General features: G+C 40.0%; 1 protein-coding gene across 1 annotated transcript in view; it reads left to right on the plus strand.

Moving 5' to 3' along the window:
* Positions 1–26,008, plus strand: part of DNAH14 (dynein axonemal heavy chain 14) — a 746,387-nt gene that overhangs the window by 513,721 nt on the left and 206,658 nt on the right. The window contains 3 exon segments of the mRNA XM_053712788.1: positions 104–265; positions 14,715–14,906; positions 21,420–21,601. Of these exon segments, the coding sequence (XP_053568763.1) occupies positions 104–265; positions 14,715–14,906; positions 21,420–21,601 (536 nt within the window).

Below are 26,008 nucleotides of genomic sequence, written 5' to 3' on the forward strand. Positions count from 1 at the left end.
GCGTAAACTGAGGGCTATCTGTACTTTTTTTATACTACAAACATTTCAGATTTGCTATTGATAGCTAATAGGTGAATAAAATACACATTGTTCTATACCTTAGAATTCCTTCTTTGAAGATCTAAACTGCATTCTGAGCTCAGGAGACGTCCCAGACCTGTTTGATAAGGAAGAACTGGATGGAATATTTGTAGAACTTAAAGCGGCAGCATTAGAGGCCGGTGTGTCCGACAGCCCACAAGCAATGCTCTCTTTCTTCTTGCAGGTAACGTAAACCCAAGAGTGGAATTGTGACGTTCCAATGGTTGAACAAATGTTCCCCTTAACATTTTGTCCCGTCATAGAGCAATTGATAAATATTTATGTAACATTCAAATATGTAATCTATCAACTGAATATTGTAATGAAACATATGAATATTATGTTTCAATACTTGTTCCCAAACACTTAAAGGGACATTATACACTAGATTTTTCTTTGCATAAATGTTTTGTAGACGATCCGTTTTTACAGCCCATCTGGGAGTTTTTTTGTAACAATGTACAGTTTTTCTTATTTTTAAATATCATTGTGCTGATTTTCAGTCTTCTAACAAAGCCCCAACGTTTTAGATGTAGACTAATATCTACAGATTCCTGCTTGCTCTTCTTTGTCTAATGGGTCTTTTCATGCATGGGTGGGGGGGGGGGGGGGGGATTGTCTGCTCTTCCTACTTTCTCAGCCCATTTAGTATAATTAAATCATAAATACATAATTAGTTTAATTAGTATATACAGGTACCAACTCCCAGATGTGAAATTCCAAAATCCAAACTTATTCTGAAATCCAAACTTTTTAATTCATATTTTTTTTAAATTAAAATGATTTAAAACTACTATGTTCCCTGCCTGTAAATCACAATCTTCTCTGCCTGTGTCATTGGTTTGGTTTTTGTGTTCTAAAATGCAAATGATAGTTTATATTTATAAAAAAAAAATACCTTTCTGATTACAGTACTGTACTATCTTTTTTGATGATGCCATATAAATAAAAGTATTAAAAAGGTAAGATCTATAAGCAGTATATTATTAGGTCATTATTGCCTAAATAACATAAGATATTGTTGTTTACATTTGGTTCCATCCTCTCTCCAAATTTTCCCATTTTACAGATGCAAATATTCCAAAATCCAAACTATTCCAATAGCCAAACCTATTCTGGTCCCAGGCAGTGTGGATAACATATTTTTTACCTGTATTGTCAAAAAAATCACTTATGCATTTCCTGCATTCTCTACTTCCCCAAAGTACCATATTATATATTCTTAATTGCTCATTTTATAATCCTCCGAACATACTGTGCTAATTAAAATTCTAATTAAAATAATTGCTTTCATGTTAAATGGATAAAATATCCCTTACATAATGATACCTCCCAATGTTTCCCAGAGATTATCTGGGACAGGAAGGCTGGAGTTGGGAGAGGTAATGGCGATCAAGGGAGTGAATAGGCAGTCCTCAGCCGACTGGGACTTTCATAAGTTCCTGGAGAGTAGCGGAAGGTACAGAAAGCAGAGTTCCCAACTGTGACAATCCCACACATTTTGTTAGGGTTGTGAGCTCTGTCTTTATGGTGTACATCAAATCTGTAAGGAAAAATATGGCTTCATTAATGCTTTGAACATGGCTTGAGTAATTACTGTTGGGAATATCACTCCTGGCCAGCAGGAGGAGACAAAAAGCACCACAATTAAACTGCTAAGTATCACTCTCTTACCCACAACCCCCAGTCATTCTCTTTGCCTTCGGTGCATAGAGGAGGTGAAGTTTAGGTGTCTGAAGAAAAATTTTGGTTTAATCTACAAGCAAGTTTTGGGGTATTCCACGTCATTCCTTGCAGTCGGGTAGTGGTGGCTTTAAAGCAGTTAGGAACTTGTAAAGAGGTACTTACTGCGTTTTTCTAACAATTGCTGCCCTACTCTGGCTACTCTGTTCTTTATTTTTTTAAAGGTCTCTGTGAAGAACTGTGTCTTCTCATACCTTGTAACTGTCTACATGCCAGACAGCAGAGCAGGTAAGTGCTTTTTCTTCCAGTTGGGGCGACCATGCACTTAACAAATTAAAAGACTCTGCTTTTTTATTGGGACATAGATAATCCTGTTGTATGGGTTACACTGGGGCATGAAGCAGGCACTGTAGCATGTGTGAGACTAACATTTAAACTCTTTTAAAAAGAAAGGGTAAAATGTTTTTATTAGGCTTTATTTTCTGACACATATTTACTTGATAAATACAATACAATACAAGTTTAAACTGAAAGTAAAGCTGAATTTTCTATTTCAGCAGCTTATTCATTTCCCCTCGGCTTTAAAATAAAACAAAGCAACATTTTAAACTGTCCGGTTTTAAAAACCCGTTATTTCTGGTACTCAGTGTACCAGGAAGCTATTTTTAGTGCCTCTCTGTGTCACAGCAGCTATTTGAGCTCAGCAGTTGCGGTCACATGATCGGCTTTATTTCATAACGTTTCTGAGGAAAAAGTTGTTTCACTCCATTTCTGGGTGATCCGGTCTTAATTGGTAGCGGTAAGGCACCTCAGTAATTGAAGTGTGGGGTTGCCTGATGGGTATTTTAGAAGTTTATTTGATGTTTATGAAATGTTTTTTCTTAACTTTTCTCACATAATTTTAGTTGGGGATCGATCCTAATTTGGGATAAAACTTAAAGTGTATTTTTTCCTTAGCTTATTTTAATTGAATATTAAAATCTTTGAAACGTATCTGTACAAGTTTATATACTGTATCACAACATGTCTGATATGGAGCAAGAGCCTGCTCTCATGAATTAATGCTTATTATGTTTAGATGGACAAACTGCAGCTCCTATGCAATTTTGTTTTTCATGTGTCAAGAAAATCTTGCAAAATAAAGGTAAAATGTTTGAGCCTAATGTCTCTCAGGATGATGCTGTTAAAATAATACCTCAGCTTTCTACTGCTACGTCCCAAGGGGCATATTTATCAAGGTCTGACGGACCTGATCCGACACAGCAGATCAGGTCCGCCAGACCTCGCTGAATACGGCGAGCATTACGCTCGCCGTAATCAGCATTGCACCAGCAGCTCACAAGAGCTGCTGGTGCAACGCTGCCCCCTGCAAACTCGCGGCCAATGGGCCGCCAGCAGCGCGGTGTCAATCAACCCGATCGTACTCGATCGGGTTGTATTGTGGCTATGTGTGTCCGCCTGCTCAGAGCAGGCGGACAGGTTATGGAGCAGCGGTCTTTGTGACCGCTGCTTCATAACTGCTGTTTCTGGCGAGTCTGAAGACTCGCCAGAAACAGGGGCCATCAAGCTCCATACGGAGCTTATTAAATAGAGCCCCAAGCCTCAATGACGTCACATGCAGTTCCTCTATAACTCCTAGTGGAGTTTATTTAGAAGCAGAATGTCACGGTTCCCACTGTTCCATGCAGACAGCCAGGCGTGGTTGCCCCTTTGGGGACAAGCGAGGGACTTGAACCTGGGTCCTCTCTTTTCTTAGGCTTGTTCTCTTGCCTCTAAGCCACAGCTGCTTCTCTCTATTTGTGTGTGTATGTAAGCCTTTTCTTATCCTGCCTGCAGCATTGGGGCTGGACTCTGGATATTGCTTTGCCTGGATCACCTGTGCTCATTTACAACCTGTCAGTCAGGCTTACCTGGGACTTCCTACCAATTAGCAGCTCATTATCTGGCTATATAACCCTGCTTTTTCCTGTGCTCAGTGTCAGTTCTTTGTTTCATGTTTCCTGTTAAGGTGTCTTTGTTCCTGAAATCTCCAAGACTGACCCAGGCTTGTGACTTCGGCTCTGTTCATCGTTTACCTGCACCTCTGGCTTCCTTTGATCTCTGTAATACCTTGTCTACTCTCTTGGATTTACCATTGTTTGTACAGCATACTCGGATCCTTGGTTTTTGCACACAGCCCCCGTGCCTTTATTTACAGCCCAGGTGATTTTCTTACCTGATCACTTTGGGCTGTGATACCTGTAAGGGTGAGCATATATCTCTGCTACTGACTCCAATCCAGGTAAGACCTTTACATAAGAACTGACCATTATGGAGCACGCGGAGATGAACAGGATGCTCACTGCCCTGACCCAGCAAGTATCCAACTTGTCTCAGACTGTTCTGGATTTGCAGCGGGACTTTTGTGCTTTTAAAGGTACGGTAAACCCAGAACCAGCGTATTGTGAACCTTTTGTACTATTACCTGAGAGATTTGATGGTAGCCGTTCCTGCTTTTTGTCCTTTAAGGTAGATTGTGAGCTATTGTTTGCCTTAAAGCCTCTTACGTATGCCACTGACTTCATCATGGTCCGCTCAGCCATCAACTTGCTTTCTGGGCAGACACTAAAATGGGCACACCAGATGCTCCTAGCTAAGAGTCCTGTCCTAGACAACTGGGGGGCTTTCATAAAAGCCATGACCACTCAGTGTACTACAACAAGGCAAATTAAAGTTCCTAGGACTGTTCCACGTTACAGATCACGGCTTCCTCGTGACTGGGATGCCTTACTCAACAGCAAACCTTGATGCTCCTGACAAATCATATAATCCTTCTCAGGACATTGAGGAGCCCATGGAGATAGGGGTAATCCAGTTTAAGCAGGCTCCCCAAGAAAGGGTCAGAAGGAGGAGCCATTGCCTTTGCCTTTACTGTGGGGAAAGCGGACACTTTATCTCCAATTGCCCTATTCGCCCACCTCGGTCTCCAGCTGTCCAAACAGGCACTGTTTTTGTTCACCCTCTTTGTTCTACATGCAATTCTGTGAGCTGCCAAGGTTGATGTTACGGCTGTCCAGGTCCTGCTGTTCAAAGGAGTCTACTAACCTCTGAGACTGTAAACCTGCTCATGTTAGTCCTAAAATCCCTGAGACCCAGATTATGCCTCTACCTCTTGTTCCTGAAGTGTCTTCTCAACTTTCTGATAATATGCCTAATCCGCAAACACTCATCACCTCTGCACAGTCAAGCACCAGCATTACTTTCTGCCCTGCCAAAGTACTGCCACCTGACTTCACTTATGCCTTGAATGGTACCCTTGTCTGCAAGGAGGATCTTGTGATGTTCGAGAAAGCATTGCAAGCTGTGAATGCCTCACCTGTGAGTACTTTGGCAGCAGCTAAGATGAAAAAGAATAGAAAGAAGGCTGATAAGGCCACTATTGGCACAGTGTTTTCCAGTAATGTAGAGGATGACCAAATTGTAGGTCTGGATGCCCACGGGAGAGTCGCCATCCTGCCAGATGACATCTTTGATATGTCCGAAGATGAGGCTGACTTTGCTCCTAAACTCAAAGTGGTCTCTACCCAGCCTGTTCACGCCCGGGGGCGATTTTAAGGGGAGGGAACTGTCACGGTTCCCACCGTTCCATGCAGACAGCCAGGCATGGTCGCCCCTTTGGGGGCAAGCGAGGGACTTGAACCTGGGTCCTCCCTTTTTTCTTAGGCTTGTTCTCTTGCCTCTAAGCCACAGCTGCTTCTCTCTATTTGTGTGTGTATGTAAGCCTTTCATTACCTTTTCTTATCCTGCCTGCAGCACTAGGGCTGGACTCTGGATATTGCTTTGCCTGGATCACCTGTGCTTATTTACAACCTGTCAGTCAGCCTGGGAATTCCTACCAATTATCATCTCATTATCTGGCTATATAACCCTGCCTTTTCCTGTGCTCATTGTCAGTTCTTTGTTTCATGTTTCTTGTTTATATGTCTTTGTTCCTTAAATCTCCAAGACTGACCCAGGCTTGTGACCTCGGCTCTGTTCATCGTTTACCTGCACCTCTGGCTTCCTTTGATCTCTGCAATACCTTGACTACTCTCTTGGAATTACCCTTGTTTGTACAGCATACTCGGATCCTTGGTTTTTGCACACAGCCCCCGTGCATTTATTCACAGCCCAGGTGGTTTTCTTACCTGATCACTTTGGGCTGTGATACCTGTAAGGGTGAGCATATATCCCTGCTACTGACTCCAATCCAGGTAAGACCTTTACACAGAAATTTCTGCCCAGGTATCTTCAGCTGTATCTGCAGCATTAGCTGCCATTACCAGATTACAGGAAAAACGCAAGAGGAAATCTAGAAATTCAGAAAGTAAGGTGCCTGTCCTCAGTTCTGCTTCCCATGTTGCCCTTTCTCATAAGTCTGATGGGGAAGATACCTCAGGACTTTCTGAGGGTGAAATCTCAGATTTGAACAGTATAATTCCTTCTTCTGAGACTGAGGTGGTATCCTTCAGATTTAAGCTTGAAAACCTTTGTTTATTGTTAAAGGAGGTTTTAGCTACTTTAGATTACTCCGATACCCCTGTCGTTGTCACTCCTAAGAAATCTAGTAAACTTAATAGTTTCTTTGATGAACCTTCCACTTTGGTGGTTTTTCCTGTGCCGGACCGTGCTAGGGAGATTATCTCACAGGATTGGGAGAAACCAGGGGTGTCTTTTTCCCCATCTCCCATTTTTAAGAAAATGTTTCCTGTCGAGGACTCCATTAAAGACCCTTGGTATACTGTACCCAAAGTTGAAGGGGCCATTTCCACTCTGGCTAAGAGAACCACTATTCCTAACAGCTGCTCTTTTAAGGATCCGATAGACAAGAAGCTGGAGGCTTATTTGAAAAAGATTTATGTTCATCAAGGTCACCAATGGCAACCTGTGGTGTGTATTGCCACCGTGAGTAGTGCAACATCTTATTGGTTCAACGCCTTGTCTAATTCTCTTCAAGTAGACACTTCCTTGGATGAAATTCAGGATAGGATTAGAGCTCTTAAGTTGGCCAATTCCTTTATTGCAGATGCCATTTTACAGGTTGTAGAAGGAGCTAAAACTTCTGGTTTTGCTGTCCTAGCCTGCAGGGCATTTTGGTTGAAATCCTGGTCTGCGGACGTTTCCTCTAAAGTCAAGCCTCTGGCGATTCCTTACAAGGGCAATACCTTGTTTGGACCCGGTTTGGCAGACATTATCTCTGGTATTACAGGTGGAAAAGGTTTTTCCTATCTCAAGATAAGAAGAATAGGCCTAAAGGACGTCAGAGTAATTTTCGTTCCTTTTGTAACTTCAGAGGAAAGCCTTCCCCTTCTTCTTCCAAGCAGAAACAATCAAAGTCTTCTTGGAAGCCCAATCAGTCTTGGAACAAGGGGAAACAATTAAAGAAACCTGCAGCTGATTCCAAATCAGCATGAAGGGTTTGCCTCCGATCCGGGATCGGATCATGTGGGGGCATACTTTCTCCATTCTCTCAAGCCTGGATATGAGATGTTGCAGATCCCTGTGGACATAGTATCCCAGGGTTACAAATTGGAATTCAAGACTTTTTCTCCCGGAGGCAGATTCCTTCTCTCAAAATTATCTGCAGACCAGATAAAGAGAGAGGCGTTCTTGAAATGTATACAACATCTTTCTTCCCAGGGAGTGATAGTTCCAGTTTCAGTGCAGGAACAGGGTCTCGGGTTCTACTCCAACCTATTTGTGGTTCCCAAAAAAGAGGGAACTTTCTGTCTCATTCTAGACTTGAAGTGTTTAAACAAGTTTCTCAACGTTCCATTCTTCAAGATGGAGACTATACGCTCCATTCTTCTTTAGTACAAGTGGGTCAGTTCATGACAACGATAGACCTAAATTATGTGTATCTTCATGTTCCTATTCACAGGGAACATCACAGATTCCGGAGATTTGCCTTTCTGGACAAATATTTCCAGTTTGTGGCCTTTCCATTTGGTCTAGCCACGGCTCCCAGAAATTTTTCAATGGTTTTAGGGGCTCTTTTGGCAGTGATCCATTTTGGTGGAATTGCTGTGGCACCCTACCTGGACGACATATTGGTTCAGGCACCATCTTTTCAACAAGCAAAATCTCACACAGAGATATTGTTGTCTTTTCTTCGTTCCCATGGATGGAATGTGAATCTGGAAAAAAGCTCAATTTCCCCTGCTACAAGAGTAGTGTTCTTAGGGACCATAATAGATTCTCTATTGATGAAGATTTTTCTGACAGAGGTCAGGAAAACAAAATCATTTCCTCTTGCCTTTCTCTTCAGGCTACTGCTCATCCTTCAGTGGCTCAATGTATGGAGGTAATCAGTCTGATGGTGGCTTCCATGGACATCATTCCTTTTGCTCGATTCCATTTGAGAGCTCTCCAGTTGTACATGCTCAGACAATGGAATGGCAACCATGCTGGTCTATCTCAGAGAATAGAGTTAGATCAGTCATCAAGGGATTCTCTCCCGTGGTGGATTTCTCAGGAACATCTGTCTCAGGGCACATGCTTTCGGAGATCTTACTGGGTGATCGTGACCGTGGACGCCAGCCTGCTGGGCTGGGGAGCAGTCTGGAACTCATTAAAAGCTCAGGGCCTTTGGACTCGGGATGAGTCTGCTCTTTCCATCAACATCTTGGAGTTGAGGGCGATTTACATTGCTCTATTGGCTTGGCCCTAGTTGTCCTCAGCCCAGTTTATCAGGTTCCAGTCAGACAACATAATCTCTGTGGCTTATACCAATCACCAGGGAGGAACTCGGAGTTCCTTAGCCATGAAGGAGGTTACTCAGATTTTTCAGTGGGCAGAGACCCACAATTGCTGTCTATCTGCCATCAACATTCCAGGAGTAGACAACTGGGAAGCGGATTTTCTGAGCAGACAGACTATACAACCTGAGGTGTTTTCCAGCTTAGTCCTCAAATGGGGAGTGCCGGAGTACATTAAGCTTCCAAGGTACGGTTCAAGGTCAAGAGATCTGCAGGCTGTTCTGATAGATGCTCTGGCGGTTCCTTGGGTATTCAGATTGGCATACCTGTTTCCTTCGTTTGCTCTCCTTCCACGAGTCATTGCTCGCATCAAACAGGAGAGGGGGTCAGTGATTCTAAAAGCCCCTGCGTGGCCTTGCAGGATCTGGTTTGCAGACCTAGTGGAGATGTCATCTCTTTCACCTTGGAGACTACCTCTGAGGAAGGACCTCAGGATTCAGGGTCCCTTCCTTCATCCAAATCTTGTTTCTCTGAAGCTGACTGCTTGGAGATTGAACGCTTAATTCTGTCTAAACATGGTTTATCTGAGTCAGTCTTTGATTCAGGCTGACAATCCTGTTACTGGAAAGATTTACCATAAGATATGGCATAATTATCTTTATTGGTGTGAATCCAAGAGCTACTCTTGGAGTAGAATTAGTATTCCTAGAATTTTATCTTTTCTTCAGGAAGGCCTGGAGAAGGTATTGTCAGTCAGTACCCTGAAGGTCAGATTTCTGCTTTATCAGTTTTACTACATAAACGTTTGGCGGACGTGCCAGATGTACAATCTTTTTGTCAGGCCTTGATCAAAATCAGGTCTGTCTTTAAGTCTGTTGCTCCTCCTTGGAGCCTTAACCTTGTTCTTAAAGTTTTACAGCTGGCTCCGTTTGAGCCGTTGCATTCCATAGATATTAAGTTGTTATCTTGGAAGGTTGAGTTTCTTGTTGCTATCTCTTCTGCTCGAAGAGTTTCGGAACTCTCAGCTCTGCAGTGTGATTCCACTTATCTTATTTTTCATGCCGATAAGGCGGTTCTTCGTACTAAGTTAGGTTTCCTTCCTAAGGTTGTTTCTAATAGATACAGTATATCAATCAGGAAATTGTTGTTCCCTCTCTGTGTCCTAATCCTTCTTCTTCCAAAGAACATTTGTTACACAATTTGGATGTTGTACGTGCTCTTAAATTGTACTTACAGGCGACTAAGGATTTTTGCCAGTCCTCTGTTTTTTTTTTCCGTTTCTCTGGGAAACGTATAGGTCAAAAAGCTACTGCTACTACTCTTTCTTTTTGGTAACGAGGTATAATTCGTTTGGCTTATGACACTGCTGGACAGCAGCCTCCTGAGAGAATTACGGCTCATTCCACAAGAGCTGTTTCCTCTTCTTGGGCTTTCAAAAATGAAGCTTCTGTGGAACAAATTTGCAAGGCTGCAACTTGGTCTTCTCTACATACGTTTTTCAACATTTTACATATTTGATACTTTTGCCTCGGCTGAGGCTTCTTTTGTGAGAAAGGTTCTTCAAGCGGTGGTGCCTTCTGTTTAGGACTGCCTGTCTTGTCCCTCCCTATTTATCCGTGTCCTCTAGCTTGGGTAATTACCCGTGTCCACCATATCTTAGGAAAGAAAAACTAAATTTATGCTTACCTGATAAATGTATTTATTTCTGGATATGGTGAGTCCACGGCTCCACCCTTTATTTAAAGACAGTTGTTCTTTTGACTGTAACGTAAGGCACCTCTACACCTTGTGTTACTCCTTTTTCTCCATTTCCCTTTGGTTGAATGACTGGGGATTATGGGTAAGGGGGTGATACTTAGCAGTTTAACTGTGCTGCTCTTTGCCTCCTCCTGCTGGCCAGGAGTTATATTCCCAACAGTAATTACTCAAGCCGTGGACTCACCATATCCGGATAGAAAGAAATTTATCAGGTAAGCATACATTTTGTTTGTTTATAAGCAATAAACATATGGGCCCTATGGGCTAGAGTAGACCAACTGGTGGCTCAAGGGCTACATGTGGCCCTCTGCACTAGTCTTTGCGGCACTGGGAAAAAGCAGGACTAACAATGAGTGGCATAGTTTTTGTGGCCGCAAAAAAATTTGGAACTAAAAAATGTGTGCTTTTAGGTGACAGCAACTCAAAAAAGCCATCTGGAGGTAAGAACGGCATACAGAGAGCACCCTGCAGCCTTAGCCAAATCTGGTCATATTTTTAGAATATATGTGTCTTGCTTATTTAATACCCATAAATGTTTTTGTGGCCCTTTAGACTTTTAAAGTATTGATCTGCGGCCCCCATGTGTTGACAAGTTGGCCTTCCATGGCCTAGATTATAAGTGGTTCACTAAAATCAAGCTGCACTTTTTTGGATGGTGCAGATGCCTAAAACTGCTCTAGTGCAATACTTCCACTCAAATAGTGGAGTTCTTAATATACACTTTCCATGTTAGTTTAACTGTACATATTAGCATCAACACATACACTTCTACACTTGTTTCTCGCACATAGGATTAGCGCACACACTTCCCACACATGCAACACCCGCCATTCCCTTGTTATATACCATAGCCGTATACCCCTTCCCAAACTCTTCAAATGTTATTCTTATTTAATTTTTCGTTTTTTTCTACAACATTTTAATTTGTATTTTAAAGCACAACAGCTATTAAAGGGACATTATACACTAGATTTTTCTTTGCAGAAATGTTTTGTAGATGATCCATTTATATAGCCAATAAACCTTTTTTTTTTTTTTTTTAAATGTATTGTTTTGCTTATTTTTAAATAACATTGCGCTGATTTTCAGATTCCTAACCAAGCCCCAAAGTTTTAGGATAATACTGACGTATACCTACTCCAGCTTGCTCCTGTTTGTGTAAAGAGTCTATTAACTATTTAACTATTTACTAGCTACCTAGTTAAAATAAATACAAACTTACCTGTAAAATAAAACCTAACCTGTCTTACACTAACACCTAACCATACACTACAATTAAATCAATTACATTAATTAAATACAATTAACTAAATTACAAAAAAATAAACACTAAATTACACAAAATAAAAAAGAAATTATCAAATATTTAAACTAATTACACCTAATCTAATAGCCCTATCAAAATAAAAAAGCCCCCCAAAATAAACAAAACCCTAGCCTAAACTAAACTGCCAATAGCCCTTAAAAAGGCCTTTTGCGGGGCATTACCCCAACAAAATCAGCTCTTTTACCTGTAAAAAATAATACAAACAACCCCCCAACAGTAAAACCCACCACCCACACAACCAACCCCAAATAAAATCCTAACTAAAAAAACCTAAGCTCCCCATTGCCCTGAAAAGGGCATTTGAATGGGCATTGCCCTTAAAAGGGCATTTAGCTCTTTTTCAGCCCAAACCCTAAGCTAAAAATAAAACCCACCCAATAAACCCTTAAAAAAACCTAACACTAACCCCCGAAGATCCACTTACAGTTTTTGAAGACCGGACATCTATCTTCAATGAAGCCGTGAGAAGTCTTCATCCAAGCGGGCAGAAGTCCTCAACAAAGCCAGGAGAAGTCTTCATCCAAGCGGCAAGAAGTGGTCCTCCCGGCGGGCAGAAGTCTTCTTCCAGACGGCATCTTCTATCTTCATCCTTCCGACGCGGAGCAGCTCCATCTTCAAGACATACGGCACGGAGCATCCTCTTCTGACGACGGCTACTGAAGAATGAAGGTTCCTTTAAGGGACGTCATCCAAGATGGCGTGCCTTGAATTCCAATTGACTGATAGAATTCTCTCAGCCAATCGGAATTAAAGTAAAAAAAATCCTATTGGCTGATGCAATCAGCCAATAGGATTGAGCTTCAATCCTATTGGCTGATCCAATCAGCCAATAGGATTGAGCTTGCATTCTGTTTGCTGTTCCAATTCTATGGGTGGTTAATGTTAGGTTTTTTTAAGGGTTTATTGGGTGGGTTTTAATTTTAGGTTAGGGACTTTGGGCAGTAAAAGAGCTAAATGCCCTTTAAAGGGCAATGCCCATCCAAGTACCCTTTTCAGGGCAATGGGGAGCTTAGGTTTTTTTTTAGATATGATTTTATTTGGGGGGGTTGGTTGTGTGCGTGGTGGGTTTTACTGTTGGGGGGTTGTTTGTATTTTTTTTACATTTCTTTTTTTTTATTTCTTTGGGGCAATGCCCCGCAAAAGGCCCTAAAGGCTATTGGCAGTTTAGTTTAGGCTAGGTTTTTTTTGTGAAATAAAAATAAAACCTAAGATAGCTACAATGTAGATTAGGGGTGTTTAGACTCGGGGTTTATGTTAGGGTGTTAGGTGTAAACATAACTATTCTTTCCCCATAGGAATCAATAGGGCTGCGTTACGGAGCTTTACGCTCCTTTATTGCAGGTGTTAGGCTTTTTTTTGCCGGCTCTCTCCATTGATGTCTATGGGGAAATCGTGCACGAGCACGTAAAACCGGCTCAAATCAGCGCTTGTATTTGAGTGCGATATGAAGCTCAATTTTGCTCAACGCTGACATATTGCCTGCTAACGCCGGGTTTTTGCAAACCTGTAATAGCAGCGCTATAGGGAGGTGAGCGGTGGAAATAACTTGCAAGTTAGTACCAAGCCGTTCATAACGCAAAACCCGTAATCTAGCCATTAGTTAATTGTATTTAATTAATGTAATTTATTTAATTGTAGTGTAAGGTTAGGTGTTAGTGTAAGACAGGTTAGGTTTTATTTTACAGGTAAATTTGTATTTATTTTAACTAGGTAGCTAGTAAATAGTTAATAACTATTTGCTAACTAGTCTACCTAGTTAAAATAAATACAAACTTGCCTGTGAAATAAAACCTAAGATAGCTACAATGTAACTATTAGTAATATTGTAGTTATCTTAGGGTTTATTTTACAGGTATTTAGTTTTAAATAGGAATTATTTAGGTATTAATTTTAATTTTTATTTAGATTTATTTTAATTATGTTAAAGTTAGTGGTGTTAGGGTTACGTTAGGGTTAGGGTTAGACTTAGGGTTAGTTTTAGGGGTTAATAACTTAAGTATAATGGCGGCGACGTTGGGGGCGGCAGATTAGGGGTTAATAAGTGTAGGTGGGTGGCGGCGATGTCGGGGGCAGCAGATTAGGGGTTAAAAAAACTGTAATGTAGGTTGCGGCGACATTGGGGGTGGCAGATTAGGGGTTAATAAGTGTAATGTAGGTGGCGGCGGAGGCGGCAGATTAAGGGTTAATAAGTGTAATGTAGGTGGCGACAATATCGGGGGCGGCAGATTAGGGGTGTTTAGACTCGGGGTTTTTATATTAGGGTGTTAGGTTTAAACATAACTTTTCTTTCCCCATAGGAATCAATGGGACTGCGTTACGGAGCTTTACGCTCCTTTATTGCAGGTTTTAGGCTTTTTTTTAGCCGGCTCTCCCCATTGATTCCCCATTCTATGGGGAAATCGTGAACAAGCACGTCAAAGCAGCTCAAAGCAACGCTGGTATTTTAGTGCGGTATGGAGCTAAATGGAGCTCAACGCTTCCATATTGCCTGCTAACGCCGGGTTTTTGCAAACCTGTAATAGCAGCGCTATAGGGAGGTGAGCAGTGGAAATAACTTGCAAGTTAGTACCGAGCCGCTCATAACGCAAAACTCGTAATCTAGCCGCAAGTGTGAAGCCGAACACAAAAACTTGTGCCGCAATGAGTAGTGTTGGACTTGAAATTTAGCCCTATATGTTGTTTGGGTAATTAAAAAAAAAACTTTTTATGGCTTAATTAGAAAGTTAATTTGTTTTGGTTTATATATACATTTTTATGAGTACAAATAATGTATTTATGAATTTCTGAAATGTTGATGTATTGGAATGTTGGTCAGTACATTTATTGAGAATGTAAAAGGTAGCCATCCATTATTAACCCTAATGTCACAGGCATCCACAGAAATGTTTTCAGAATGGGAGCAATAAAATAAACACCCAAACATAATAATATTGGTGGCAACATTTACAGCAGGAGAGAGTTGTTTGTTCTTTTTTCAAAAATAGTGGCTCCTTGGCACGAAAAAGTGACTCAAGTGTGCGTTTATTCTCAAACATACAGAGTAAAATTCCAGGCAGATGTGATTGCCCCTTATCCTCATCTCTGGACACCTATGTCTGAATTAAATGTAACCTTCTGTTTTTCTACAACTTGTTGTTTTGCGGATTCAGAGAGTGTGCCACCATCTTCATGTAGTCCTGGCACTAAGCCCAGCTGGACAGTCCTTCAGAGAGTATTGTCGGTCCCATCCTTCCCTCGTTAATTGCTGCACCATTGACTGGTATGATGAGTGGTCTGAGGAAGCACTTCTTGATGTGGCAAATAGCTACGTCGCTCAAGAGGACTTTGTTCCCCATAGTGAAGTAAGTTATTTTTCTATGCTGGATTCAGAGTGATTGAAACAGAAAATGCAATATTCTGCTATGCACAAGCCCCTATAAAGCAAATATATAAACCATAGAATAAAAGACAATGCCTTACCTCAAAAATACCCTGTATACATTGTTACCAATTCACCAAAGGGTTCTAGGTAGGATATGCAAATTAGATATGCAATATCCTGCCCAGAATCCTGTGGCACATTGGTAACAATGTATACAGGATATTTCTGAGCAAAAAGCCTGAGATATTGCATATCTAATTTGTATATCCTACCCAGAATCCTCTGGTGCATTGGTAACAATGTATATAAGGTATTTCTGAGGTAAGGCCAGCAGGGGTACTTGCCTAGATGTGCAAATTGCCTGTGCAATAATTATATTGCTCTTGTATTTAACGCTTAATAGCAGCGGTAAATGTTATGATAAAATCCATGCTTGTTTTTTCTTACTTTTTAATCCCCTCTGTACAGGAAATCTTTGTATAAGAAAATACAAAAAAATAAGTGATTACCGTTACCCAGGAGCTTTGTGATTTGCTAGTAGTCTGCAGGCTACATTTTTATTATTCAGCGACACCTAATTGGATTACTCAGAGAGATCCTGAAGGAAAAAATTGCAATGGATAATTTCTTTGCTCTTTTTAATACTGGCAAAGTGATTCACCATTTAACTTTCCTTCTTGGGTGTCTCTTAAATAGTGCCTGGTGTTTTGTCTGATGTGTAGATGTTTAAACCACTGCTTTATCTGTGTTACTTTCAGGAAGGTATTAAAACACTGCCCTGTGTTTGTTACAGACAGGAATTGGGTTACATTACTCCTCTGTGTTACTGGCAGGAAGGGGGGTTAAGACACTATGGTATTGGAAGAAAGAAGTTTAATCACGGTGGTTTATCTGTGGCATGGAAGAGGTCATTCGCTGTTCTGTGGCTCACATGAATTAATGATTTAGGGCCAGATTACAAGTGGAGCATTATTTAACGCTCAATCGTTAACTGCACTAGAAGTAAGTTTTGTGCGTTAATCGAGTTCCGCTCATATTACAAGTTGAAAGTAAAGTGTTTTCGCTCCACGCTAACCTGACGAGTGTAAAATGCGATAACCTATTCCCCCATAGAAGTGATAAGAGCAAAAAAGTCGGAATAAAACACCCTACACGTGCGCAAACCTGAACTCATATACTCAAGTGCGCTAACCCGACATGAAAATATGAATATTTCACATTCCAATGTTGTTCATATAACAGAATATGTTTTATTTATTCATAAATACATTTTTCTACATGTATCTGATGGTATTTTGCTAAAAAACATAATATATATATATATATATACACACATAGAACATATTCTGCTATGTGCAGAATATTGGAATGTGAAATATTTACAGTAAATACACAGTTAAACACTTTATTAAATAGAAATATTGCATAAATATGTTTTACATGTTTTCATCTACTTAACTCCAAAGGGCTCCAATGCACCTATGTATATGTCTATTTATGCATACATATGTTTTTATGTGCATACATGTTTATAAATACATATGTAAGCATATATGTGCAAAATGTTTTTTTTAATCATTTTATTAGATGGTGTTATGAGTGTAGCTGTACATCATAATGTATGTTTGATGTGTTTTGTGACACTTTTTTGTTTCGCAAAACAGTTAACAGAGCTCTGAGGTTGTGCTTACCCAAAGAGCGTTCAACTTGTAATACGAGCAAAAAAAACAACGTATACATAAAACCCCTAATAAACCCCTTATCCCTCGTGCATAACTGTTAGCGCTCCACTTGTAATCTAGTCCTTAGTTGTGAGAAATATATACGATACAAATTGGCTGTTCATATTTCTGTATGTCCAGGACACCACAAAACCTAAATAGAAATCTGACTGGAATGACTTGAAGGAACAAAACTGTTTTAAACAAATACAACATTTAAAGGAAAAAAACTAAACTCACAGAATCTTACAGCAATATTTACCTCTGTATAAATGAGTTCCATAAAATACTTTGCACATATTACAGAGGTTCCTGACTAATTCTCAGTATTGTAGAAAGTTACGTTGTCACTTTACTATGTAGCGTATAGGGCTTTAAAGTGAAAGTCAATACCAGTGTTTGTGAAACGCTAGGATTGACCATTGGAACAAATAAAGGGGACTTTCAGTCATGAAGTATAAAATACTTTATGCAGAAAGCTCCTTTATTTGTTTCAAGCGTTCGCTGCACTGAGCTTCCGTGGGCTGCTTGAGCAATGGTAAATCCTAGCGTTTCACTAGCGATTGGCTTTCACTTTAAATTAACTGGAAACTACAGGTTAGGATAAGCTTTCTAACCAGGTTTGTCCCTCTCTTTGATATACTAAGACCAGATAAGAAAAGAAAGGGAAAACAAGGATTAGGGTGCACTAAAGTTTTCCTTAAAACATAACTTTAGCTATATTAAAATCTGTGTAATTAAGTGAAAGGCTCTTTAAACAAAAAAATATATATTCAAGCCCCAAAAGGAGCTAATAATCACTTACTATCCCTTCAGGTAGAAAAAAAGGCCTTGCTTAGGGAGATCAGTTAGACACCAAACAAAGGAAAGGTGTGAATACCGGAACCCTCTGGTAGTCCTTAATGGGGTGCCCCAATTAACCAGGCCGATAGCAGGAATCATTGGCACTGGGTGAGTACCCCCTGTAGATTTACCAGATATATCCACAAAATATAAAAGAAATCAGTAAAGCAAGTAAAATAAAAAAGAACGTGTTTCGGACTGAAAACAGGCCTTTTATTAATCAAATTTAAAAAAAATGATTAAAAGTCTTCTGGGCCTGCCGGCAATGTGAAATAAAATGGTGACCAATTGGAAACAAGCAGATTCCTTTAGATTGGTCACCGTTGGGCTATTCTCGGCAAAAGGTATACGTCATTGTCAGCTCTCAAAACAGTCCGCCTAGACGTCCATAATGGCGACCAATCAGAGAGCTGCTGACTCTTATTATAGAAAAACATGCAAAATATATCATGAAAAATAGAAAAATAACAATAGTTCACAATCAAGTCTGGAACTGTGTCAGAAAACAGCCAATCATAATGGCGCGTCTACATACGCCATATAAAATAATGGCACATTTTTAAGATAAAATACAGTTCTCGAACTTATGTAAAACTGTTATTTAAATTCTCATTTCCAGATTCTCATGAAGGAGCTATTATCACTTTATATTTAGGATGTTTAAAGGGACACTGAACCCAAAATTTTTCTTTCGTGATTCAGATAGAGCATGCAATTTTAAGCAACTTTCTAATTTACTCCTATTATCAATTTTTCTTCGTTCACTTGCTATCTTTATTTGAAAAAGAAGGCATCTAAGCTTCTTTTTTGTTTCAGTACTCTGGACAGCACTTTTTTATTGGTGGATGAATTTATCCACCAATCAGCAAGAATAACCCAGGTTATTCACCAAAAATGGGCCGGCATCTAAGCTTACATTCTTGCATTTCAAATAAAGATACCAAGAGAAGGAAGAAAATGTGATAATAGGAGTAAATTAGAAAGTTGCTTAAAATTGCATGCTCTATCTGAATCACAAAAGAAAAAATTTTGCTTCAGTATCCCTTTAACCCCTTAATGACCACAGCACTTTTCCATTTTCTGTCCGTTTGGGACCAAGGCTATTTTTACATTTTTGCGGTGTTTGTGTTTAGCTGTAATTTTCTTCTTACTCATTTACTGTACCCACACATATTATATACCATTTTTCTCGCCTTTAAATGGACTTTCTAAAGATACCATTATTTTCATCATATCTTATAATTTACTATAAAAAAAATTATAAAATATGAGGAAAAATGGAAAAAAACACACTTTTTCTAACTTTGACCCCCAAAATCTGTTACACATCTACAACCACCAAAAAACACCCATGCTAAATAGTTTCTAAATTTTGTCCTGAGTTTAGAAATACCCAATGTTTACATGTTCTTTGCTTTTTTTGCAAGTTATAGGGCAATAAATACAAGTAGCACTTGCTATTTCCAAACCATTTTTTTCCAAAATTAGCGCTAGTTACATTAGAACACTAATATCTTTCAGGAAACCCTGAATATCCCTTGACATGTATATATTTTTTTTTAGTAGACATCCCAAAGTATTGATCTAGGCCAATTTTGGTATATTTCATACCACCATTTCACCGCCAAATGCGATCAAATACAAAAAATCGTTCACTTTTTCACAAATATTTTCACAAACTTTCGGTTTCTCACTGAAATTATTTACAAACAACTTATGCAATTATGGCATAAATGGTTGTAAATTCTTCTCTGGGATCCCCTTTGTTCAGAAATAGCAGACATATATGGCTTTGGCGTTGCTTTTTGGTAATTAGAAGGCCGCTAAATGCCACTGCGCACCAAAAGTGTATTATGCCCATCAGTTAAGGGGTTAATTAGGGAGTTTTTAGGGAGCTTGTAGGGTTAATTTTAGCTTTAGTGTAGTGTAGTAGACAACCCCAAGTATTGATCTAGGCACATTTTGGTATATTTCATGCCACCATTTCACCGCCAAATGGGATCAAATTAAAAAAAACGTTAAATTTTTCACAATTTTAGGTTTCTCACTGAAATCATTTACAAACAGCTTGTGCAATTATGGCACAAATGGTTGTAAATGCTTGTCTGGGATCCCCTTTGTTCAGAAATAGCAGACATATATGACTTTGGCGTTGCTTTCTGGTAATTAGAAGGCTGCTAAATCCTGCTGCGCCTCACACGTATATCATGGCTAGCAGTGAAGGGGTTAATTAGGGAGTTTGTAGGGAGTTTGCAGGGTTAATTTTAGCTTTAGTGTAGAGATCAGCCTCCCACCTGACACATCCCACCCCCTGATCCCTCCCAAACAGCTCCCTTCCCTCCCCCACCCCACAATTGTCCCCGCCATCTTAAGTACTGGCAGAAAGTCTGCCAGTACTAAAATAAAAGGGTTTTTTTTAAAAAAAATTTTTTTAGCATATTTACATATGCTACAGTGTAGGATTCTCCCCCCTTAGCCCCCAACCTCCCTGATCCCCCCCAAAACCGCTCTCTAACCCTCCCCTCTGCCTTATTGGGGGCCATCTTGGGTACTGGCAGCTGTCTGCCAGTACCCAGTTTGCAAAAAAAAGTGCTTTTTTTTATTTTTTTGTTTTTTTTTCTGTAGTGTAGCTTCCCCCCCCACACAGACAAACCCCCACCACCTTGCTTATCATTTTTTTTTTTACTTCTAAGACCGTTTTTTAACATTTTTTATTAAAGATTTTCTGTAGTGTAGCGGTTCCCACCCGCTCCCTCCCCGTGCACGCGCCCGCCCCCGCCCTCCCGTGCACGTGCGCGCGTCCGTGCGCGCCCCCGGTCACCCCCGCCCACGATCCCGCCCCCCTCCACATCAGCAGGGCCATCGATGGCCGCCACCCGCCTCCCGGTCCGGCTCCCACCCACCAACGCCGCAAGCCACCGATCTCCGGTGCAGAGAGGGCCACAGAGTGGCTCTCTGTGCACCGGATGGCTTAAAAAGGTTATTGGAGGATGCCTCCATATCGAGGCATCACTGCAATAACCGGAAAGCAGCTGGAAGCGAGCAGGATCGCTTCCAGCTGCTTTCCACACCGAGGACGTGCAGGGTACGTTCTCAGGCGTTAACTGCCTTTTTTCTGAGGACGTACCCTGCACGTCCTCGGTCGTTAAGGGGTTAAATAACATTATATCTAATTTTCTCATCAGGGAAATAATCCGAATGAATCTGCTTTTGTCTGATTGGTCGCCGTTTTATTTAAATTTCCTGGCTGGCCCAGAAGACCTTTAATCAGGCTGAAATGCATATTTTATTTTTACTTGCTTTTTTGTTTTCTTTTGTATTTTCTAGACATATCTGGTAGCTCTTCAGGGAGACCTCACCCAGTGCCGGTGATTCCTGCTATCGACCGGGTTGGCTGGGGCACCCCGTTAAGGACTACCAGAGGGTTCCTGGATTGACACCTTTCTTTTGTTTGATGCCTGACTAATCTCCCCTCTAAACAAGGCTTTTTTGTTATCTGAAGGGATAGCAAGTGATTATTAGCCCCTTTTGGGGCTTGTATGTTTCCTTTTCCGCTTAAGGAGTTTATCACTTAATTACACAGATTTTAATATATCTAGTAGAAGTTATGTTTTAAGGAAAAATGTAGTGCACCCTAATCCACAATTTCCCTTTCTTTACTTTATCTGGTCATCATTGTCAATATTACAAGGGGTTTTGTCATGTATGTTTTGCGGTTGACTTTTCTGTTACTCATGAATATTGAATTATATTTTTATTTATCTGCGATATACAGCAATAGCACAGGGGTGTTATTAGGGTTTTTGTTCAAGTCATCTAACTCATCAGTTTGGATCATATAAAATCATATTTGCATCACTGTAGTCACAAACTAAATACAACCATTTTGAAATAAAACGAAACATAACTTTAATGGCGGTTTCTTCCAGGAGCTGAAAAACAATGTTGCACAGGTGTGTGTAAAAATTCACAAGACGGTTTCAAGCGCAGCAGCACAGTATCTGCAAGAGACCAGGAGACATTATTTTGTCACCCCAAGAAATTACCTGAGCTTCATTGAAACATTTTCAGGCATTTTGCAGAAAAAGAAAGAAAAAGTTATAACGGACAGGTAATAGTTAACGAATGTCTTAAAGGGACATAAAACAAGTTGGGATATAAAAATATGTACTTTAATTACTTTACCTGCAAATTTATACTGCAGTGCCTCACCATTAACACTTTCTTTTAAGTCCGAATTGTACAGCTCTAACTCCCCCCACACAATTCATTTTATGGCTGCATCTATATCCACCATTGATATGGTAGAATGCACGACTTTATCAGTCATTATCTGCTGGAGCATGCCTTGAAGCAAATTAGCTGCTGTGAACTCAGTTAAAATACAATGCCTGTGTTTCTGATGTTAAACACTGATAAGAGGGGGGAGGATCAGACTACTCCAGACAGCATGGCTTTGTAAGCAATTTTACTTATTTTTTTAAATTATTTTAAAATACTTGCAGCAATTGTAAAAACAATTTTTTTATGCAAACTATTTTTTACTTAATTAGCCCTTTTAGAATATGCACAAATCTCATCATGTTTTATGGCACTTTAATACTGCAGGGTGACCTCTTTGGCTGGATTTTGCATTAAAGGGACATGAAACCCAAAATTTGTCTTTCATGATTTAGGTAGAACACATCATTTTAAACAACTTTCCAATTTACTTCTATTATCAATTGTGCTTCATTCTCTCGGTATCATTTGTTGAATGAGCAGCAATGCACTACTAGTTTCTGAACACATGGGGCGCGATCCGATATCGATCGCAGTTTGCGGCGCAAGCGAGGGAACCGGCGTCGCCCGCAGTTTCAGCTCGCAACTCGAGCCATCCCATATAGGTCGCCATCAGATGCTAACGTGCCGTAAGTCTCACAAACCAGCGATGTCCAGAAATCTGCGTAAGTACAAATTTCTGGCGTCGCCAGTGTCTTGCGCCACGTTAGAATCTGCCGGCGCCTATAAAACCTGACTAAAGTCTAAAACACCCGCACTGTCTAACACGCCTCCCTAACATAGCCCGCACTGTCTAACACGCCTCCCTAACATAGCCCGCACTGTCTAACACGCCTCCCTAACATAGCCCGCACTGTCTAACCCTCTATCCGCTATCCCCCCTCACTAGCCTAACAATAAAAAAGCTATTAACCCCTAAACCGCCGCTCCCGTACCCCGCCGCCAGCTATATTATATCTATAACCCCCTAAAGTGAGCCCCTAACACCGCCGCCATCTATATTAAAATTATTAACCCCTAATGTAAGCCCCTTACACCGCCGCCATCTCTATTAAAATGATTAACCCCTAATTTAATCTACCTACCCCGCCGCCAGCTATATTATCTATATTAACCCTAAGTATATTATAGTTAATATAGTTATTACATTATATATATTAACTATATTAACCCTAAGTATATTATAGTTAATATAGTTATTACATTATATATATTAACTATATTAACCCTAATTATATTAGGGTTAATATAGTTACTATAGTATTTATATTAACTATATTAACTCTATCTAAGCCTAACTAAATTTATATTAAATTAATCTAATTAATTTATAAACTAAAATATTCCTATTTAAATCTAAATACTTACCTATAAAATAAACCCTAAGATAGCTACAATATAATTAATAATTACATTGTAGCTATGTTAGGGTTAATATTTATTTTACAGGTAAATTGTTAATTATTTTAACTAGGTATAATAGATATTAAATAGTTATTAACTATTTAATATCTACCTAGTTAAAATAATTACCCAATTACCTGTAAAATAAATCCTAACCTAAGTTATAAATACACCTACACTATCAATAAATTAAATAAAGTACAAACATCTATCTAAAAATACAATTAAATTAACTAAACTAAATTACAAAAAAAAACAAACACTAAATTACAAAAAATTAAAAAAAGATTACAAGATTTTTAAGCTAATTACACCTATTCTAAGCCCCCTAATAAAATAATAAACCCCCAAAATAAAAAAAATTCCCTGCCCTATTCTAAATTAAACATATTTCAAAGCTCTTTACCTTACCAGCCCTTAAAAGGGCCTTTTTTGGGGCATGCCCCAAAGAATTCAGCTCTTTTGCATTCAACAAATACAATCCCCCCCCCCATTACAACCCACCACCCACATACCCCTATTCTAAACCCACCCAAACCCCCCTTAAAAAGCCTAACACTACCCCCCTGAAGATCTCCCTACCTTGTCTTCACCACACCGGGCCGAACTCCTGATCCGATCCGGGCGATGTCGTCCTCCAAGCGGCAAAGAAGAATTCTTCCTCCGGCGACGTCTTCCTCCAAGCGGCAGCAAAGTCTTCATTCTTCCGGCGGCATCTTCAATCTTCTTTCTTCGCTCCGCCGCCGCGGAGCATCCATCCCGGCCGACTGCTGAACTTGGAATGAGGTACCTTTAAATGACGTCATCCAAGATGGCGTCCGCCGAATTCCGATTGGCTGATAGGATTCTATCAGCCAATCGGAATTAAGTTAAAAAAATCTGATTGGCTGATTGAATCAGCCAATCAGATTCAAGTTCAATCCGATTGGCTGATCCAATCAGCCAATCAGATTGAGCTCGCATTCTATTGGCTGTTCCGATCAGCCAATAGAATGCAAGCTCAATCTGATTGGCTGATTGGATCAGCCAATCGGATTGAACTTGAATCTGATTGGCTGATTCAATCAGCCAATCAGATTTTTTTAACTTAATTCCGATTGGCTGATAGAATCCTATCAGCCAATCGGAATTCGGCGGACGCCATCTTGGATGACGTCATTTAAAGGTACCTCATTCCAAGTTTAGCAGTCGGCCGGGATGGATGCTCCGCGGCGGCGGAGCGAAGAAAGAAGATTGAAGATGCCGCCGGAAGAATGAAGACTTTGCTGCCGCTTGGAGGAAGACGTCGCCGGAGGAAGAATTCTTCTTTGCCGCTTGGAGGATGACATCGCCGGAGGAAGAATTCTTCTTTGCCGCTTGGAGGACGACATCGCCCGGATCGGATCAGGAGTTCGGCCCGGTGTGGTGAAGACAAGGTAGGGAGATCTTCAGGGGGGTAGTGTTAGGCTTTTTTAAGGGGGGTTTGGGTGGGTTTAGAATAGGGGTATGTGGGTGGTGGGTTGTAATGGGGGGGGGATTGTATTTGTTGAATGCAAAAGAGCTGAATTCTTTGGGGCATGCCCCAAAAAAGGCCCTTTTAAGGGCTGGTAAGGTAAATAGCTTTGAAATATGTTTAATTTAGAATAGGGCAGGGAATTTTTTTATTTTGGGGGTTTATTATTTTATTAGGGGGCTTAGAATAGGTGTAATTAGCTTAAAAATCTTGTAATCTTTTTTTTATTTTTTGTAATTTAGTGTTTGTTTTTTTTTGTAATTTAGTTTAGTTAATTTAATTGTATTTTTAGATAGATGTTTGTACTTTATTTAATTTATTGATAGTGTAGGTGTATTTATAACTTAGGTTAGGATTTATTTTACAGGTAATTGGGTAATTATTTTAACTAGGTAGATATTAAATAGTTAATAACTATTTAATATCTATTATACCTAGTTAAAATAATTAACAATTTACCTGTAAAATAAATATTAACCCTAACATAGCTACAATGTAATTATTAATTATATTGTAGCTATCTTAGGGTTTATTTTATAGGTAAGTATTTAGATTTAAATAGGAATATTTTAGTTTATAAATTAATTAGATTAATTTAATATAAATATAGTTAGGGGTGTTAGTGTTAGATAGAGTTAATATAGTTAATATAAATACTATAGTAACTATATTAACCCTATTATAATTAGGGTTAATATAGTTAATATATATAATGTAATAACTATATTAACTATAATATACTTAGGGTTAATATAGATAATATAGCTGGCGGCGGGGTAGGTAGATTAAATTAGGGGTTAATCATTTTAATAGAGATGGCGGCGGTTTTAGAGGCTCACAGTAGGGGGTTAGTTTATGTAGATGGCGGCGGGGTCCGGGAGCGGCGGTTTAGGGGGTAATAACTTTATTAGGGATTTCGGGGGGGGGGATCGCGGTTGACAGGGAGATAGACATTGCGCATGCGTTAGGTGTTAGGTTTATTTTAGCAGATCGCGGTTGACAGGGAGATAGACATTGCGCATGCGTTAGGTGTTAGGTTTATTTTCTAGTTAGTTTAGGGAGTTACGGGGCTCCAATAGTCAGCGTAAGGCTTCTTACGGCTGCTTTTTGTGGCGAGGTGAAAATGGAGTAAGTTTTCTCCATTTTCGCCACGTAAGTCCTTACGCTGCATATTGGATACCAAACTGCGCGGGTTTGGTATACCTGCCTATGGCCCAAAAAACTGCGGGCGACGGCAGAAATATACGGGCGTAACTTCTAGCTTACGCCGTATATAGGATACCAAATCCGCGCAATTATTGGCGTCGCCGGCTTTTGCGGGCGACGCTTTATATTGGATCG

This window comes from Bombina bombina, chromosome 4 (assembly GCF_027579735.1).
Source record: "Bombina bombina isolate aBomBom1 chromosome 4, aBomBom1.pri, whole genome shotgun sequence".
Taxonomy (NCBI): Eukaryota; Metazoa; Chordata; class Amphibia; order Anura; family Bombinatoridae; genus Bombina; species Bombina bombina.